Source organism: Eleutherodactylus coqui, chromosome 2, assembly GCF_035609145.1.
Source record: "Eleutherodactylus coqui strain aEleCoq1 chromosome 2, aEleCoq1.hap1, whole genome shotgun sequence".
Classification (NCBI taxonomy): Eukaryota; Metazoa; Chordata; class Amphibia; order Anura; family Eleutherodactylidae; genus Eleutherodactylus; species Eleutherodactylus coqui.
The window spans coordinates 276,106,825-276,125,806 of record NC_089838.1 but is presented as its reverse complement, the minus strand read 5'-3'; the positions used below and the strand labels follow the sequence as shown (position 1 = coordinate 276,125,806).

The window sequence follows — 18,982 nt, the reverse complement described above, 5'->3', positions numbered from 1 at the left end:
ATGGAGGAGCCAATAACACCTGTGCAGGACACTGATAAAACAACCACTCACACTGCCTCTAAAGAGGTAGTGTGAGTGGTTGTCTTATCGGTGTCCTGCACAGGTGTTATTAGCTCCTCCATTTGGTTGAGTGGGTGTTTTATCGGTGTCCTGCACAGGTGTTATTGGCTCCTCCATTTGGTAGTCAGCTACCTGCATGGTGAGAGGAGGATGCATCTATATGCACTCCTCACTCAGTAAGTAACGGCCATTTTCTGTGATTGTATTTATCTGCAGCAGACAAGGGGGATTGGCTGGTGCAGAATACCACACCCAGCCAGCTCAATTAACCCCTACCTGTGAAGGTGTGCACAAGGAAACCTGTAGAACCACAGGTCCCAGAAGCGCAACCTTAACACCAATGCCCTATTAGGGCTGTTATGGAGGTTATGAGGTGTGGATATTCGTTGTGGACTCCCATCTAGTAGTTTTCATGTAAAGTCGCTGCAAAAAGCAGCTCCCACTGAAAGACTCATCATGCATTATATGACTCATTTTCAATGGATGCTTTGTAATACAACTGAGAAAATGTGTAGCTACATGCAGCTTCCTAACACAATGTCAGTTGATTGTCAGTTGGGGATTTCGACAACAGGATCTGCAGCATTGGAAGGTTTTGAAGAGGGAATTCAACCTAACTAGTGTTATTTCACTGTCCGTACTGACTGGATGGACACTAGAGAGGAAGCTGAGTAGGACAAGTCCTGTGTCTACAGAACCTACCCAATATTAATGTATCTGACATGTTTGAAAATGAAAGAACATTACACTACTGTAATTAATATTAAAGGAAATAAAAAAAAGACTTGGTAGTTGCATCGGTAACATCCCCATTCTTACCAAGCATCTTGTAGGCCCTCCTGTTGGTGTACTGCCTCTTCATTTTTAGTGGGTGGACAATCCCTTGGTATCTCTCCACTGCGATACACGTCATGGTTAATGTGCTGGCCACGACTGCTGTGGTTTGAATAAATGGAACCATTTTACAGACAAATGGTCCTGCGGAAGAAAATGGTACATAATTGGTTAACTTATTCATATCATTGTAGACCTTTCTATATATTTGCCCACCATATACCATATCAAATGCCACATACTTCATATATTATATTGTTATTCCATAACAATTAGTTCTTATCTAATCCTTGCTGCTACTCTAATTAGTAACAGTGGAGTTCTCTGACAGGGCAAGTGAAAAGTTAATCTGGCAAGACTTATCAAACTTTTTGTTCTGCCTACCATGATGTGTACTTATATGGCAAAGGGGCCTTTTGATGCAACTGCTACCTGCCTACCCCCCTATAGAGATCCTCTTCATACAGCAACAAAGAATCAGGTAAACTGAAATTCAGTATGGCCGGTCCAATACACATTACATAGACCAAACCAACCAAAATTATTAGGTTTGGGCAACTTTGACAAAGAAAAAATGATTTTTGCATATGTTAGTGGTGACCATAAGTTTAAAAGGTTGCACTATGTTTCAGGCTTCTGTTTCCAATCCTTCAACTGTTTTCAGACCCTCATATTCAGTTTGCAACCTACTACTAGTTACAGACTTTTTTTGATGTGGTAATGTTCCTCCTACTAATACCTCTTGGATGTGAGGTCTTTGTGTCCAGGATGCTATTGCCTTCACTAGCTCTCATGTGTCAGTTCAGCTTCATTCCTGGAGTAGTTCACGCCTCTAATACAGCCACTGAGGCATCTGTGCTAAAAAGTTGACATGATGCTGAGGAGTGTATGAGTTTACTCTGCTTTCCACTTCTGCCTGTTTAAGACCAGTTTCACATACTGTAGCTATCATGTGTTTGTCCTTATAGTCTCATTCATGTTACAAGGCTCCTAAAAGGACATACACTGACTTCCAGGAAAACTACCTTCTAATAGATAATAATAAAATAATAATAAATAACATTTCTTACCATTTTGCTGATGTAGGCCTCCTGCACATGGGCGGAAATTCCGCGGCAGGATTTCCCGCAGAATTTCCGTCCATGCCTGCTGTCATAGGATTATATTAGATAATGCAATTCTATGCAGACAGCAGCGATTTGACCGCATGAAAACTCGCGCGGTAAACAAATTGCGGCATGTCCTATTTCTGTGCAAGAGTCGCAGAGGCCCGCACAGAAACGTCATTGGTGATGCACCGGCTCTGCTCTGCGCATGTTCCGGCTGGGTGTCAGCCGGCACATAGCAGAGCCGAGCAGACGGTGGAGCATGTGAGCCACGGTAGTCACTGCAGGGGCATGGCTCGCATCCCGAATTCTCACAGCGGGATCTGACCTGGCCATCTGCAGGAGGCCGTAGTCTGAGCCACTTTATAACATTTTTTAGGTTGCATGTTTGTTCTGCCTTAGGATTCCACCGTCTTTGCTAAAGGGTCATTGGAAGTCGTATGTTGAGATTGCCTTAGGTGGTTGTGTTTTTCATGGCTGGCCAATCTACTAGAGAGGGAGCTTATATATTCCAGCCTTTGCTCTTAGAAGTTGCTGATTAGTCATCTCTTGTTGGTGAACTTGGCCTAGTCCATGTTTCCGTTGGTGCTGCCATCCTGATTAAGTTAAGTAGTTGGTGTATTTCTTTTTATGTGTTGTTGATCCAGGGATTATTCTGATTGCCAGATTGGAGTCAGAAAGGATTTTTTTTCCTCTTAAATAGGAAAAAATGCCTTCTACCTCATTGTGGTTATTTTTGTCTTCCTCTGGATCAACATTAGGGGTTGATAGACTGAACTGGATGCACATATGTCTTTTTTTGGCCTTACATACTATGTTGGTGTTGCTCTTGCCATTGCCGCTGCTGCCTATAGTTGTTACCACCTGTTTATTGAGATTCCCTGTCTCCACCTAGGATTAGTGCAGGTGGCCCAGGTTCGGGCTGTGGGGCTGTCTTCATCGGAACGATTGCTCCCTTTAGGAAGAGTTTTTTCCTCTTCTGGCTGTTAGGGTTAGATTTCCCTTTTTTCCCCTTGATTGTTTTTGGATGATGGTTTTGGTGTTTTATGTGGGACCTACCGGTGTTTATTTGTCCCGTGTGAATATTACCTTGCGTCCGTACTAGGCGTGATGCCTAAACGCTTCGCACAGACGTAACGGTTACTTTTTAGACTTTTGTTCTTGAACAATATATATCACACTACTAAATACAGAGCTATGATAAAGCAGGACGGGCAGTTGAACAAGATGTGATACAATTATAGTATCCACATTTGGCAGCTTTGAAGAAAGCACTAAATGCTTGGTCTCTGCCATATTAATACAATTAAATGGTATGCATCTGTCAATGCTTGGAAACGTCTATTTCTATAAATTGGAAGACTGAAACAAAGCTGGCATATTAAGACACCATTTATTCTAGTCCTGGTATGCCAAAAGGAAAGATTTTTTTCTGTCTTTTTTTTTTTACTGGATGTATGCAAATATTTATTTACTAAGAATTACTGGCTCAGAGTTTGATGCAGTCGTAAATGTACAATAATAGACAAATATTAAAAAAACTACCCTTAAGGGGTACCCTCTGCGAGCCCCGCACAAAAATAGGACATGCCGCGGTTTGTTTGCTGCGCGAGATTTCGTGCGGCCAAACCGCAGCCGTCTGCATAGGAGTGCGTATTGTAATGCACTCCTATGCAGACTTTCAGTGGCGGAAATCCCGCAGGAAATCCCGCCGCGGGATTTCCGCCCGTGTGCAGGCGGCCTTAAAGGAGTTGTCCCACTTCTAGTTGTTTTGCCGTAGGAAACAGACAGCTCTGTACATTGTGCAGTGTTCTAGGTTGGTTCAGTCCAACTGAATCTGCAGTACCAACACTGGCCACTGCGCAATGTACAGAGTGGTCTGCTTCCTGCAGCAAAGCAACTAGAAGTCGGACTACAAATTAGAAGTTACAGTTCCTTGGCAGATAAGGTTGCAATACTCTTAAAGGGGTTTTCCTGAAAAATTACATCTGGCATGATTTCTTGGATGACAGTCACCATTCAAATCAATGGGTGTCCCATAAAGGATATCCATGTGCACTCCGTTTTATCACCTTCCATCTTTTTTTTTCTGCGTGGGAGAAAAAAAGCATGTCACATGGATGACATGGACACATGCAACGCATATGGATGTCACATGGACATACACATGCATTAATATTGCTCTGTTTTGCATACACCGGAATGGTACAAGGTCGTGAGAATAAGGCTTTATTCCCCTGGGCGGTTGCAATTTTGTGCAATAAAAAATAGCCATTTTTGCATTTTTAATGCGCAAGTGTTATCCGAATGCAATTTGCTTTTCATCCATGAACGACTACCTGTTCTATGTGAGGAGTGGAGATACCTCAGTGGAGGCAGCTTCAGTGGTGGTGAGTAGGTCCTCGTCCTAATTAGGTATCCTGATGATGAAGGAGCAAAAAAAGGTATATGCATAGGGTGCCAGGTGCAACCAACCCAGTAAAGGTACTACCCATGGGTAGACGTATGCAGAGCGAAATGGTATAGACTGGGAATAAGGTGCAACCCATAAATTGACATGCACATACACAGGTGTTTGTCATTGACATTTCTCAGTTTTTATTTGGTAGAAACTAGAGATGAGCGAGCATACTCGTCCGAGCTTGATGCTCGTTCGAGTATTAGGGTGCTCGAGATGCTCGTTACTCGAGACGAGCACCACGCGGTGCTCGTCTCGATTAAACGAGCACTGACCATTGAATTCAATGGAGCCGGCAATACAGCCGGCTCCATTGAAAGCAATGGGCTGCCGGCTAGCGCGGGATAAATTTTCGGGAAGGGCTTAAAAATATAAGCCCTTACCTGAAAATCATCCTAAAATGTGTAAAAAGTAAAAAAAATATACTCACCTTGTCCCGGCAGAACGATGTTAGCCCATTGAATTCAATGGAGCCGGCAATACAGCCGGCTCCATTGAAAGCAATGGGCTGCCGGCGATCGCACAATGAATTTTCGGGAAGGGCTTAAATATATAAGCCCTTCCCTGCAATTCATCCAGAAATGTGTAAAAATAAAAAAAAAATATATACTCACCTGGTCCCGGCAGACGGACTTCAGCTGCTGCCAGCTGGCAGTTCTTCTGCCTGCTGAATGAGCTGCCTCTGATTGGTCACAGCCTGACCAATCAGATGCAGATCTCACTCACACCCATTCATGAATTCATTAATTTTTTTAAGCCCTTCCCGAAATTTCATCCCGCGCTCGCCGGCAGCCCATTGCTTTCAATGGAGCCGGCTGTATTGCCGGCTTCATTGAATTCAATGGGCTAACATCGTTCTTCTCTGCCACAGCCGTTACAGCTGTGGCAGAGGAGAACGATCCTTATGCTGACAGTGGGGGGGGGGGGGGTCTCACTCTTGCCACTATTGTGGCTTAAGAGTAAGACCTCGGAGCCCGAAATGCAGCCCTGCATGTTGCTCCTCGCCTGCCCTATCCATTTCTGTGTTTTTTACATGACTTTGGTGATTTGCTAAGATTTTCACAAATGAAAACCTTAGCGGAGCACCAGTCATATACAAAAATGCTCGAGTCGCCCATTGACTTCAATGGGGTTCGTTACTCGAAACAAACTCTCGAGCATCACTGAAAGTTCGACTTGAGTAACGAGCACTCGAGCATTTTGGTGCTCGCTCATCTCTAGTAGAAACAGTTTAAAAAACGCGTTTCGAAGCGATGTAATACTTCTTCAGAATTGCTGGGGACACACGCTCATAAATAGCGGGACAGAGTCTGAGCTCATCCCTAAACACATCCAGCCCATATCCCACTATTTATGAGCGTGTGTCCCCAGCAATAGCAAACCAGAAGTATTACATTGCTTCAAAACGCATTTCTTAAACTGGTTCTACCAAATAAAAACTGAGACATTTTTATGTCAAACACCTGTGTATGTGCATGTCAATTTATGGGTTGCACTTGTTCTCTGTGAATGGAGGTGGTGGCCGGAAGAGATCTCTGGCCCGCTCTGATTCCATTCACTGAGCGATCATCACTCCTGTGTGTAAGCACAGCAGCGATAATCACTGGGATGACGATCTATCATTTAGCATTTTATTAGGTCTCAAAATATTTGAAATCCAGTCGAATTTTATATTTCATCCAGTGAATTTGCATGTTCTTTCCTCAGTATGATTTCCATGATGATAGGCACCCTACTGTATCCACAGGATGACTGCTGTGAGCAGCGAGTAAATCATCTTGTCTGGCAGACTCTCGTACATGTACAGCAGAGAAGGCAAAAACACCTGCAGGCAATAAAGTAACTAAATATTTTATGTGCACGGAATATTATACCATTTCACAGCTGTAATATTTCCAGTTGTAAGGCATACGAAGGGTGAAGATACATGTAGATAGAGAATTGAATGTATGTATATTTATATATTCAGCGTGTCCAAAAAGTCATGATGGGACCTCCAATGATTCAGTTGTTGGAATGAAACTCAACAGAAACATGAAACAGGTGTCAAATTAAAGACTAGGTCTCCAAGTTTTCCATCTTGAGCTTAGTGGGAGTGCATATCCATGGTGACGAGAGGTTATGATATGGCAACCATTTGAAAGAAAGTGCAATGTTTTTCAGAGCTAGCAAAATTTGAACATTGCCCATTGGGATAGACAGCTGAAATATATGGGAAGCTTACTGGACAAACAGCGTTCAGGAAGACCTTCCATTAGTGATGAGATGGTTGAAGACATTCGAAGACATTCAATCAGTGTGTACATGTACTCGACAAGTAGGGCTTTCAAAAACAACTGTTCATAGTGTTCTGAAAAAAAGGTTTGGTACTGTGATCTGTTTTATTTTGCCTGAGAAGGACCCTGAGAGGTCTGAAAGCTCGCAATAACATAATGCATTTTTGTTAGCCATTAAAAGGTAGCCTATCTACAGATTACTTGGTTTTTATTACTAAGAACAATCACATAGTGTTCTGAAAAAACATCTACATTTCACATGTTTATAAACCTCAGAGGTTACATGAGAACCACTTGGATGACAACCCTGGCCTACAAAACAAAACTTTTTTTCTTCCACAAGAATATGTAATAATGATTCTACTAGTATTTCACTCCCTAAATTCAAATCTGTTGTTAGAATTTTTCCATCAGGCAGATTTTTGTCACACACAGTTTTATAAAATTTGTACTCATAAAAGTCAACATTATGTGAAATACGGTTTACCTAGAAAGTTTTTGATGATGATTGATGGGGATATTCTTCTGGGATGTCTCTCTTCATGTTCCAGTAATAGTCAGCCAGCATACTGAGACTCTACTTGCCTCGGTACCTCTGTTCTATCGTTGAAATCTGCTGATGGAAACGCTCGCCATGCCAGTCACTGACAGATTTTCTGGGAAGAAGTCCAGTGGGAGTCCAAGAAGTGAAGTTCTAAGGACATATTGTATAGTGTCCCAGTACTTCATCCTGGTTCTCTCCATAAATGCCATACATGTTTGTCTTATGTTGATGCACAGTGCAAACCTGTCTTGTTATTTCCAGCATGTGTGTTGTACAGCTGCAGCGCTTGAGGGGTTAACTTTTAATAAAATCCAAAGCCTGCGTGTGAATGTATCAAGTCTGTCATGTCACGTGGTATGAGAGAAGGTATAAATGTGAGAGCCTGAGAGCGGTAAGGATGTCCATGTCTTCAGGAGTGGTGCTGTTCAGTAGGTCCAGGTACATGGGGGCACCTTCAGCCCTCAGGTAGTGAAGCATGGAAGAGGAGGAGAGATTTCCTGTGCCGCTTGTGTGCTGGATGTAAATGGAGTGAGCCCCCAAGTGTGAGAGAGAGTGTTTGTAAGTAACAACAGTTTTTTAAGGCCAGTGCAGAGGTACTACTTAATACTTTGATTTTCCTACACGGCAATCTGAGTCTGGATCACTGAGTAGAGGTACACCCTTCAATTGTCACACCCACGTGTCTCCAATCAAGGGTACCACAAGATAATAATCTCTGTGCAGACATGTGCGTGTGGAGGTACTACATTCTGAAGTAATTTGCCTGCACTGTAAAATCTACAATTGAACTGCCTTGTAGTATCTGGTTTCAAGTTTTCAAGTAAAGTTTATACCGGGCTTTAACCATTCTCATGGTACTCAGAACTGTCTGTGGCTAAATTTATTATTCGCCGAGTGTCATACCGGTGTGTGTAGGAATGGTGATGTCACACGTGACAACTACAACCCCTGTTCTCCTGCTTAGTGGGCATTTCCCTATCCTAGGGGTGTCCCACGTGGCCTGCAGTTATACTTCAGCCTTGGTTGCGTGTGTCCCTCCAGGAAGGAGCCTGCTAAGTGCCACCGTGACAAGACAGCACTCTACCCTCCCAGCTCCCCACGTATGTCAGATGTCCGGGGTCTCCCTATGGGACGCTGCATATTGCATTCCACAGCTTGGTATGCTTTCACAAGATCATCACCAGATCTCCAATAGTTTTCTGATTTATGATTTCCAAGAAAAGAAGAGGAAATATTTGTGAATGACAACCAGGCGGCCTTTTGCAATGGATTTAACAGTTCCTGAAATTTCTCATCATCCATCACTGATCTTATTTGTGGCCCTATAAAAGTTCCTTCTCTCAGTTTCACATCACTAATGTTGGGAAATTTAGATTTCAAATGCAGAAATGCTGCAGAATTTCTATCCATTGCTTTTACAGATTGTTCCATCCGTCCCGTCCCCTGCTGTCCCAGTCACATAAGAACATTTAGGACACTAAATATAAAGGTAATTTAGCCAATCACAAACCATAAAGAACACCAAAATTAAAGGGAAAAATGTGTTACAAAAAACCTGAATGATAAAAAATTCTAACAACATATTTAAATTCAGGAGGTGAAATACTAGTAGAATCACCATAAATACTCAAGTCAAAAAAATCATGTTGACCAGTGTAATTGCAGAAGATACAATTACTTAATGAAGCTGATGATGACAAGCAGTTTTTACATTGTGCATAGTTCAGTGATGAGGCGTTTCATGTTCACTTTTCATGTGTCAGGGAATGTCTATTAGGATACCAATCACGGCGGTACTGTCCCTGTCATGTCTCATCTACCTGACTCTATTCATTGACATGTATAACCTGTACTGTATCTGCAAGTGTTTGCCTTCTTTAGTTTGTCCCTTCTGGTTCTCTGTACCCCCTGTGTTGCATAACTCCTCCTTTTCCTCCTGCTTGGGAGTTTCCTGTCTATAGCCTATGTGTTAGGTCTCTACTCTGTGCTTTGGCTCATCATCACTCTTTTTACCTACTGCTAAATGTGCATTCTACAAGATTTCTACCTAAATAAACCCTGGAATCTTCTCACATGCCTCTGCAGTCGAGTTGGATGCTGTCTGACAACATATACCTGCTGTGAGTACTGGTCCATAACTACAAGAGCAGTTACCTCAACCGATACGCCCGCAGCCATGTTATTGAGTCAGAATAGTAAAAAGAATGTATAAATCCTGCCAGACACTGCTGTAAAGACTCCTCCAGCAGCTCCACATACAACCACAGCTGCAGCTCATAATCTCCCACCAAGCTATAACTCTCCTCAGTGTTACCTCCATCCTGTGTGCTGCATCATGGCTGAAGAACACTCTGAGGCACAAGCTAGCATGGACCCTAGTCTGCAGTCTAGTGAGAGAGACAGGCGCTCCAAGAAGCCAACCTGGAAGGTTAGAGAGAACCTTGAAAGTCTCAAGCAGGAACTTTCCTCTGACATTTTAAAACTGTGGGAAACATTACTAAGTCATGTCTCCAACATTCAGCAGAGTCTGTCTTCACTCCATGTGTCACCACTAGAGGGAGCCCTGCAACAGCTTCGTGCAACGTATGAACATTATAATATAAAAGTCCAGGAGTACAAAAGCACTTTGAAAAAATTAAACACAGAGGATTCCATAGAGGAATTGCAAAGCTTCCAACATCTCAGTGTAGAAAGAGACGGCTTAGTACGCGATATTAAGTCTAAGACAGAAGCGAGAATTGCGCAACTTCAGAAGGTGTCATCTCACATTTCTGACTCTACCAGGCACTCCAAGCGTACATCTAGGTCACGATCTTCAAAGCATTTCACCCTCAGTGAGCAGCTTCTAAAAGCACGCGCAGAAGCGGAAGCAACTAAGATACAGGCCGTCTTTGCGCAGAAGAAAGCAGAAGTGGAAGCTGCACATAAGAAAGCGGAAGTGGAAGCTGCACATAGAAAAGCGGAAATAGAGGCTCTGGAGAAACAATGTGAACATGCTACAGCCGTAGCAAGGTTAAGAGTTTTAGAACAAGCCACAAGTCAGAGCGAAAGAGACAGCATTGACTTCAGCAGACTGGATGCAGAGGAACCTCTCGAGCGTACAAGAGACTATGTACTAAGCCAGGCATGCAAAGTCAGCATAGAACTCTGCTCGTTCCTCACACCAACCTTCCGTCCTATATGGAACACCAAGGCTCTGCACCCCAGCAAGCTCAATATACCGGTATTCATGGACAATCAAAATACCAGCGGTTCTCCAAACCTCTAGCAATTACATGCTTCCATATCCACATGTCACCAAACCTATGGACTTCAAACCAGCTCCCATGCTGAACACCCTGACAGCCCCATATGTACCTACGTCTCTCACGCAAAAGACCACAAACGATGTAATCAGCACCACTCAACCAATTTCACACCTGAAGTCAGAGAAAACTGACATGTCAGAGTTTGCAAGATATATGGTACGTTGTGAGCTTACCAAGACAGGACTGATAAGGTTCGACGACCAGCCTGAGAATTACAGAGGCTGGAAATGTGCCTTCAGAACCGCAACTCACGATCTCGGCATTACTGCTTCGGAAGAACTAGATCTACTGATCCGGTGGCTTGGCCCACAGTCTACAGAACGAATAAAGAGACTCAGATCTGTCCACATTGAAAATCCAGCAGCAGGCCTTGCAGCCGCTAGGGAGAGACTGGAGAGAACCTATGGTAGTCATGAAGCAATAGAAAATGCTCTGTTCAAACGTCTGCAAGTCTTTCCAAGGATATCTGGTAAAAACAATCAGAAATTCCAAGAGCTCAGTGACTTACTGTTAGAGCTACAGCTGGCCAAGGGAGACACTCACCTACCTGGCCTCAGTTACCTGGATACTGCTCATGGAGTAAACCCAATAGTGTCAAAGCTGCCATACAACCTTCAAGAGAAGTGGACCGCTCTGGGGTCAAGATATAAGAGAGAAAATCAAGTCTCTTTTCCTCCATTTTCCTACTTCTGTGAGTTCATCAAAAACATTGCAGAATCCAAGAACGACCCAAGCTTCTCCTATGAGGAATCCAATCCCGGTCCATATCCATTCAAGTCTGACAACTCACGCGTCGACTACAAAGGCCGCAGAGGTCCAGTGTCAGTAAAAAAGACTGATATTTTTCCCTCTACTTTGTCAGCTTCACAGGGAGTCAGTTACAAGAGCAATCAAGATGAAAAGGTTGAAAACCCTAATCGCCTGTGTCCCTTCCATAAGAAGCCTCATCCCCTCAAGAAGTGCATCGGCTTCAGGAAGAAACCACTCCAAGAACGCAAGGAGCTTCTAAAGAAGTTTGGGGTATGTTTCAGATGTTGCGCTTCTACTGAACACATTGCTAAAGACTGTAAAAATGCCATCAAATGCATTGAGTGTGGTTGTGAGGATCATGTACAAGCTCTTCACCCATCTCAAACTAGTACTGCACCAGCTACAAGTATCCCTACCCTACCAACGTATGGCGGGGAGAACACAGATCAAGCAGCAAGTCCTACCACTGTATCTTCTTCATGCACAGAAGTCTGTGGAGAAGGCATTTGCGACCAGTCCTGTGCAAGGATATGCCTAGTTGATGTGTACCCCTAGGGTCAACCAGAAAGGACTATGAAGGTGTACACCATCCTCGATGACCAGAGCAACTGATCACTTGCAAGGTCAGAACTCTTTGATTTGTTTAACATAAAGGGAGATGTTTACCCATACACCTTGGGTACATGTAGTGGAGTGACAGAGGTCTCGGGGAGAAGAGCCAGCGGACTTGTAGTAGCCTCTCTTAAGGGCAATCTTGAGATACCCTTGCCCACACTTGTTGAATGTAATCAGATACCATCCAATAGGGGAGAGATCCCTACACCAGAGGCCGCTTTCCATCATCCCCACCTAAGGGCTATAGCTAACGAAATACCAGCCCTTGACAAGAGCGCAGAGATCCTACTTCTGCTGGGTAGAGACATTCTTAGGGTGCACAAAATACGCCAGCAAATTAATGGACCTCATGATGCACCATTTGCCCAGCGCCTTGACTTAGGATGGGTCATCATAGGCAATGTCTGTATAGACAAGATGAAAAAGCCAACCAAGATTTCCTCATTTAAAACACACATCTTGCCAAATGGTCGCAGTACTTATTTTCATCCATGCCCACACCATTATCGGGTGAAGGAGAAACTGACCAACAGTAAGTGGCACCATGACCAACAAGACAGTACAAACACTTTCCTCTGGGATGACAGTCTTGGATCAACAGTGTTCAATACAACAAGTGACGATAACAAGTTGGCACCTGCTAGAGAAGACATTGAATTTCTCAAGGTCATGGAAAGGGAATTCACCCAAGATGACTCCAATAGCTGGGTAGCTCCCTTACCCTTCCGTTCTCCAAGAGTAAAGCTACCTAACAATAGGCAGCAAGCTACCACTAGATTCTCCTCTCTGAAACGCACTCTTGAGAGAAAACCAGTAATGGAAAAACATTTCGTTGACTTCATGCAGAAGGTATTCGATAGAGACCATGCAGAACCGGCACCACCGGTAAGGGAAGGAGAAGAATGCTGGTACCTTTCATCCTTTGGCGTGTATCACCCCTGCAAGCCTGAACAAATCAGAGTTGTGTTCGATTCCAGTGCTCAGCATGAAGGTGTCTCTCTCAACAACCTTCTCCTCACAGGCCCTAACCTAAACAACAGCCTCATGGGCGTTCTAATTCGCTTCAGACAAGAACCCGTTGCGGTTATGGCTGACATCCAGCAGATGTTCCATTGCTTCATCGTTAAGGAAGATGACAGAAACTATCTCAGGTTCCTATGGCACAAGGACAATGATGTCAGCAAAGAGATCATAGATTACCGGATGAAGGTACATGTCTTTGGCAACAGTCCATCACCTGCTGTAGCAATCTATGGACTGAGAAGGACAGCCCAAGAAGGTGAGAAGGAGCACGGATCGGATGCTCGGCAATTCGTCGAGAAGAACTTCTACGTAGACGACGGACTTAAATCCTTACCCACAAGCGCAGAGGCGATTGATCTCCTCACCAGAACCAAGAAAATGCTGTCTGTCGCGAACCTTAGGCTTCACAAGATTACCTCCAACAGCAAGGAAGTAATGAAGGCCTTTCCATCTGACGATCATGGAATCAACTTGCTGGGCCTTGACCTCAGCTCTGAGGTTCTTCCTATACAACGCAGCCTAGGATTGCTCTGGAATATCGAACAAGATACATTTATATTTCAAGTGTTAGCTTGCGACAAACCTTTCACCAAGCGTGGAGTTTTATTGGTCGTGAACAGTTTTTATGATCCTCTCGGGTTCATAGCCCCCATCACTATTCAGGGCAAGATACTTCTGAGACAGCTTACTACTGAGAATATGGATTGGGACGCTCCCTTACCTGTTGAGAAACAACAAAGGTGGGAAAAATGGAAAAGGTCCTTGAAAGTATTAGAACAACTCCAAGTACCGCGCTGTTATGCTCCCAGTTCTCTTTCAGCCGCTGTCAAAAGGGAAATACACATCTTCTCTGATGCATCAATGGAAGCCATAGCCGCAGTGGCCTATCTGATGATCTCAGGAGCCAACAATGAGCTACACTGTGGATTCGTACTAGGTAAGGCCAAACTAACCCCAAAACCTGCGCATTCCATACCAAGACTTGAACTCTGTGCAGCCGTGCTAGCAGTAGAGATTGCCGAAGTGATAAGGAATGAAATGGACGTCGCATTTGATTCATTCACCTTTTACACAGACAGTAAGGTTGTTCTCGGTTATATACACAACCAAACAAAACAATTCTACATATATGTAGGACACCGAGTAGAAAGGATCAGAAGTTTCTCCACCCCTAACCAGTGGCATTACATCCCCATAGAACTTAATCCAGCCGACCGGGGAACAAGAGCCGCACCAACATCAAATCTGCTAGACCACATATGGTCTTCACCTCCAAGTTTTCTATACGAAGATCCTTGTTTGTTACCTAACAATGCCATCTATGATCTGGTGGACCCTGCGTCTGACAAGGAAATCAGAGCCCTACGTTCTACACTCTACACTTCTGTAACTTCTAAGGTGAAGCTTGAAGTCACATCGCTTTGAACGTTTCTCGACATGGAGATCTCTTGTGCAAGCCATTGGCAGACTAATTCACATTGCTCAGTGTTTTGCAAAGAACGCATCATCAAAGTGTAGTGGTTGGCATATGTGTAAAGCACACCCTACAGTCACAGAATTTAAACTTGCTGAACAAATCATCATCCAGTGTACACAACAAGAGGTGTATCACTCAGAGATAGACAATATCTCGAAGGGCATCAGTCCGCTCAAGAGCAGCGCACTCTATAAACTCAACCCAGTAGTTGACCACCACAAATTGCTGAGAGTGGGTGGTTGGATAGAGAAATCCGATCTATGCAATAAAGAACAGAACCCCATCATCATACCAGGTGGACATTATATCGCTACCTTGCTAATCCGACACCACCATGATCGAGTGCATCACCAAGGCAGACAGTTCACTGAAGGTGCCATCAGGTCAGCCGATTTATGGATCGTAGGAATGAAGAGAAGCATTTCCTCCGTACTCCGTAAATGTGTCAAGTGTCACATGCTAAGGGGAAGACAACAACAACAGCAAATGGTGAACCTACCAGCAGATCGGTTGAGTACCGATCCCCCTTTTACTTACGTTGGTGTGGATGTCTTTGGTCCGTGGTCCGTAGTCACACAAAGGACGCGTGGTGGAGCCGCAAATAGCAAAAGATGGGCTGTGCTGTTCACCTGTCTTAGCATTCGTGCAGTACATATTGAAGTGATTGAGTCTATGGATTCTTCCTGTTTCATCAATGCTCTTAGAAGATTCTTCTCCATTCGTGGACCAGTCAAACAGCTGAGGTCCAACTGTGGGACTAACTTCGTAGGAGCCTGTAAGGAACTACAACTAGGCAACTTCTTGCTCAACAATGGATGTACCTGGGTATTTAACCCTCCGCATTCATCTCATGTGGGAGGAGCTTGGGAGCGCATGATTGGCGTTACAAGAAGAATACTTGATTCAATGTTAATGGATCACAAGTCGTCGATACTCACTCATGAAACATTGGTCACCCTTTTTGCTGAGGTTTCTGCTATCATCAACGCAAGACCACTAGTTCCGGTATCTTCAGACCCTGATTCTCCATTTATTCTTACTCCAGCCACGCTCCTCACCCAGAAAATTGGGACTGCTACTATTCCTCCAGGCAACTTTGACTGTAGTGACATTTACAAACGTCAGTGGAAACAGGTTCAACATCTCTCCAATGTGTTCTGGCACCGTTGGAAGACGGAGTATCTACATACCCTCCAAAGTCGTCGGAAGTGGCAGACTCCAAAACCCAATCTCCAGGTTGGTGATTTTGTTCTTCTGAAAGACAAAGAGGTTCACCGGAACGAATGGCCCATGGGTCTCGTCACCAAGGTCATCCCTAACGACGATGGGAAAATTCGAAAAGTGGAAGTCAAAGTGACAAAAGGAGGCACTGTAAGAGTTTTCTTCCGTCCAATCAGTGAACTAGTACTTCTTCTTCCAAGGAAGGAAGTAACCTAAGGAAGCTATGATTATCCTACACAGCTCATGGCGGGGAGCATATCACCGCAGACTGCAACTGAGAGAACCTGAAGAAGTCCACCTGTGGATTACTTTTGCCACAACAGTTGGTTCATTCATTTATTATTGCTGTTGCATTTGTTTATTTGTTTTTTAGGTTGAACAAGAATTTCTGGACTTTGAAGGACATTATGTCAAAACAGTATTCAGTGAAATCTAAAGATTTCAGACGGGAGTGTCATGTCTCATCTACCTGACTCTATTCATTGACATGTATAACCTGTACTGTATCTGCAAGTGTTTTCCTTCTTTAGTTTGTCCCTTCTGGTTCTCTGTACCCCCTGTGTTGCATAACCCCTCCCTTTCCTCCTGCTAGGGAGTTTCCTGTCTATAGCCTATGTGCTAGGTCTCTACTCTGTGCTTTGGCTAATCATCATTCTTTTTACCTACTGCTGAATGTGCATTATACAAGATTTCTACCTAAATAAACCCTGGAATCTTCTCACATGCCTCTGCAGTCGAGTTGGATGCTGTCTGACAACATATATCTTCTGTGAGTACTGGTTCATAACTACAAGAGAAGTTACTTCAGCCGATACGCTTACAGCCATGTTATTGAGTCAGAATAGTCCCAGTGAACTCTGTGATTGGTCAGTCAGCACTGACTGACCAATCAGAGTGCTACAGACTGAGTTCACACTATTAAAAATGCGAACTCTCTCTCGAACCTCTTCATTATCAAGCAAGTTTGAACTCCCTGTACCCCTGGGAATGCGTCCAAAGACGGTCACTTCAGAAGACCCCGATTCATCTGATGTGCAGTAGTTTACCCAAGAAAATTTCAGACTCCAGACCCCTGGCTTTACTGGGAACTCAGGGAAACAATTTAATATAGCAGGGCTAAGAGTGTTAGACTTTTAAAAGTTTTTCTTTTCGGATGACTTTACTGCCCACATTGTTACCCAAACTAATTTATTTGCCCAGAATTTCATCCGAGAAAACCCCAACTCGAGTTTTACAAACCCCACAAGTGCATCACTGTGGATGCATCAGACATCGCAAACTTTTGCAGCATTAGGCCTCATGTCCACGGGTAAATTGTCATTTTAAATCCGCAGCATTTTTCCTGCACGCGGATCCATGCCCCATAGGGATGCATTAGACACCTGCATGTAGTTAAATACCTGCGTATGTCATTTTTCCCTGCAGGCGCGGGTCCCGCGTGCAGAAAAAAATCCGGACATGCTCCATTTAGGTGCGAGTCTCCCGCGGGGACGGCTCCCGCAGGCTTCTATTGAAGCCTAATGGAAGCCGTCCGGATCCGCAGGAGACCCGCACCTGAATTAAACTCACCTGCTCTGGGCGATGCAGGTCTTCCTTCCTTCGTGGCCGGAAACTTCTTTCTTCGGCCCGGCGGATGTGCCCGGCGCATGCGCGTGGCACTCAGCCGGCGTGCCGAGCACATCCGCCGGGCAGAAGAAAGAAGATCCGGCTGCGAAGAAGGGAAGACACGCACGGACCGCTGCAGGTGAGTTTATTCTTATTTTAATGCCTCATGTCCGCGGGGCAGGAGGGACCCGCTACGGATTCTCCATGGAGAATCCGTAGCGGGCCTGATTTTCCCTGTGGACATGAGGCCTTAGGGCCTACTGAAGAACGGATATATAATACCACACCCCAATGTTCCGCATGGCTATGTCAAGAATGCGTTTTGAAGCAGTCATAAAATTCCTGCATTATAATGACAATACGCAGTGCCCCCCCAGCGATGACCCCAATTATGATTGCTTATATAAAATCAGGCCGGTAATAGAGCATTTTAATGCTAAATTTGCCCAGACCTGCACCCCCCTAAGTCGCTGCTTGGGCAAATTCTTAGAAAGAGTGAGAGCCGGGCACTATGTAGGGACAAAGTATTGTTTATCAAGAATAAGGACAAGAAGGATGTCCTATATTGAGCACAATACACGGCCATAGCAGTACCCTCTGCCCACTACGAGCTACCAGTAGGAGACCCACAAACCAGAGTTCTTGACTACAGCATGTACATGGGAGGGGTTGACCTGTCTGATCAAGTGCTATATTGATGTGCAGGGCATAGGGGCATATTTCTTGAATTTCAGAAGGATGTCAGCAAAGCCCTAATTTTTGGGGACCAGGAAGAGGGAGAGCCCAGTACTTCTGGAAGCGAGATCACATGTATTGTACCAGGGCAACACTTTCCGAGTGAAATTCCCTCCACTGGTAGGAAGGGGAGGACCAAAAAAGGTGCCAAAGTCTGTTACAAACAAGGAATAAGGAAGGACACCATTTATCACTGTGAAATGCACCAACACTACCCGACCTGTGCATAGAAGATTACTTCAAAATATACCACCCACCCCTGGAATTTTAATTCCACTATTGCATTGACCCACCGTGTTATGATTTACCCTGATGTACTCCGCACAGCTTGTACATAAAGCCACATGCCGGACCTTCCGTTCTGAGCCCTGCCACGTGCCCAAACGGCAGTTTACACGTACATTTGGCCGATAGCTGCCCCCTGTAAAAGGACCCTAAATTTGCCTGTATAACAACTGGAATTGAAGGTAAAAAGTGATAAGAGCAGAAGAGCGGCATAGTTTCTATTCTGCAGGAGTACACAGTCAAACCACTCAGCTTTATATTCTCTAAAATCAGGTCATATTTCTCAATATGCCGCTTTTTCACTATAATAAATCATAAAATTACTACATATATAATAAAAAGGAAATATAGACAAAAAAATTAATAGGTCTGGAGACTCAGTGATAAAAACTTGTAATAGGTAGTGAAAATATTTAGATTTCTATTTCTTATTTTCCGAAGATATATCGCTCCTGACAGATTTACAGCCGTATAAAAAGCTTTGGCTCAGACTTAAAGTTCCTAGCCAAGTTTGGAAGATGCACAGTCCTAATAAAATTATTCTTCGCTTGTCTTGCTGATGAATTATACTTGGTTACTGCCAAAACTTTTTAAAAGCAAAGTCCGTGTAAGAGCAAATAAACGGTGTCACATGCTGGTTTCTTGCGGCTCTGCTTTATTTTCTCTATGTATCTGTTTGGTTGTG

The 18,982-nt window shown here is 44.1% G+C and overlaps 1 protein-coding gene across 1 annotated transcript in view; it reads right to left on the bottom strand.

Moving 5' to 3' along the window:
• LOC136610802 (pyroglutamylated RF-amide peptide receptor-like) overlaps positions 1–18,982 on the bottom strand; it is a 114,153-nt gene that overhangs the window by 10,449 nt on the left and 84,722 nt on the right. Inside the window, exon 2 of the mRNA XM_066590003.1 lies at positions 880–1,038. Within this exon, the coding sequence (XP_066446100.1) occupies positions 880–1,038 (159 nt within the window). The remainder of the gene's footprint in view (positions 1–879; positions 1,039–18,982) is intronic.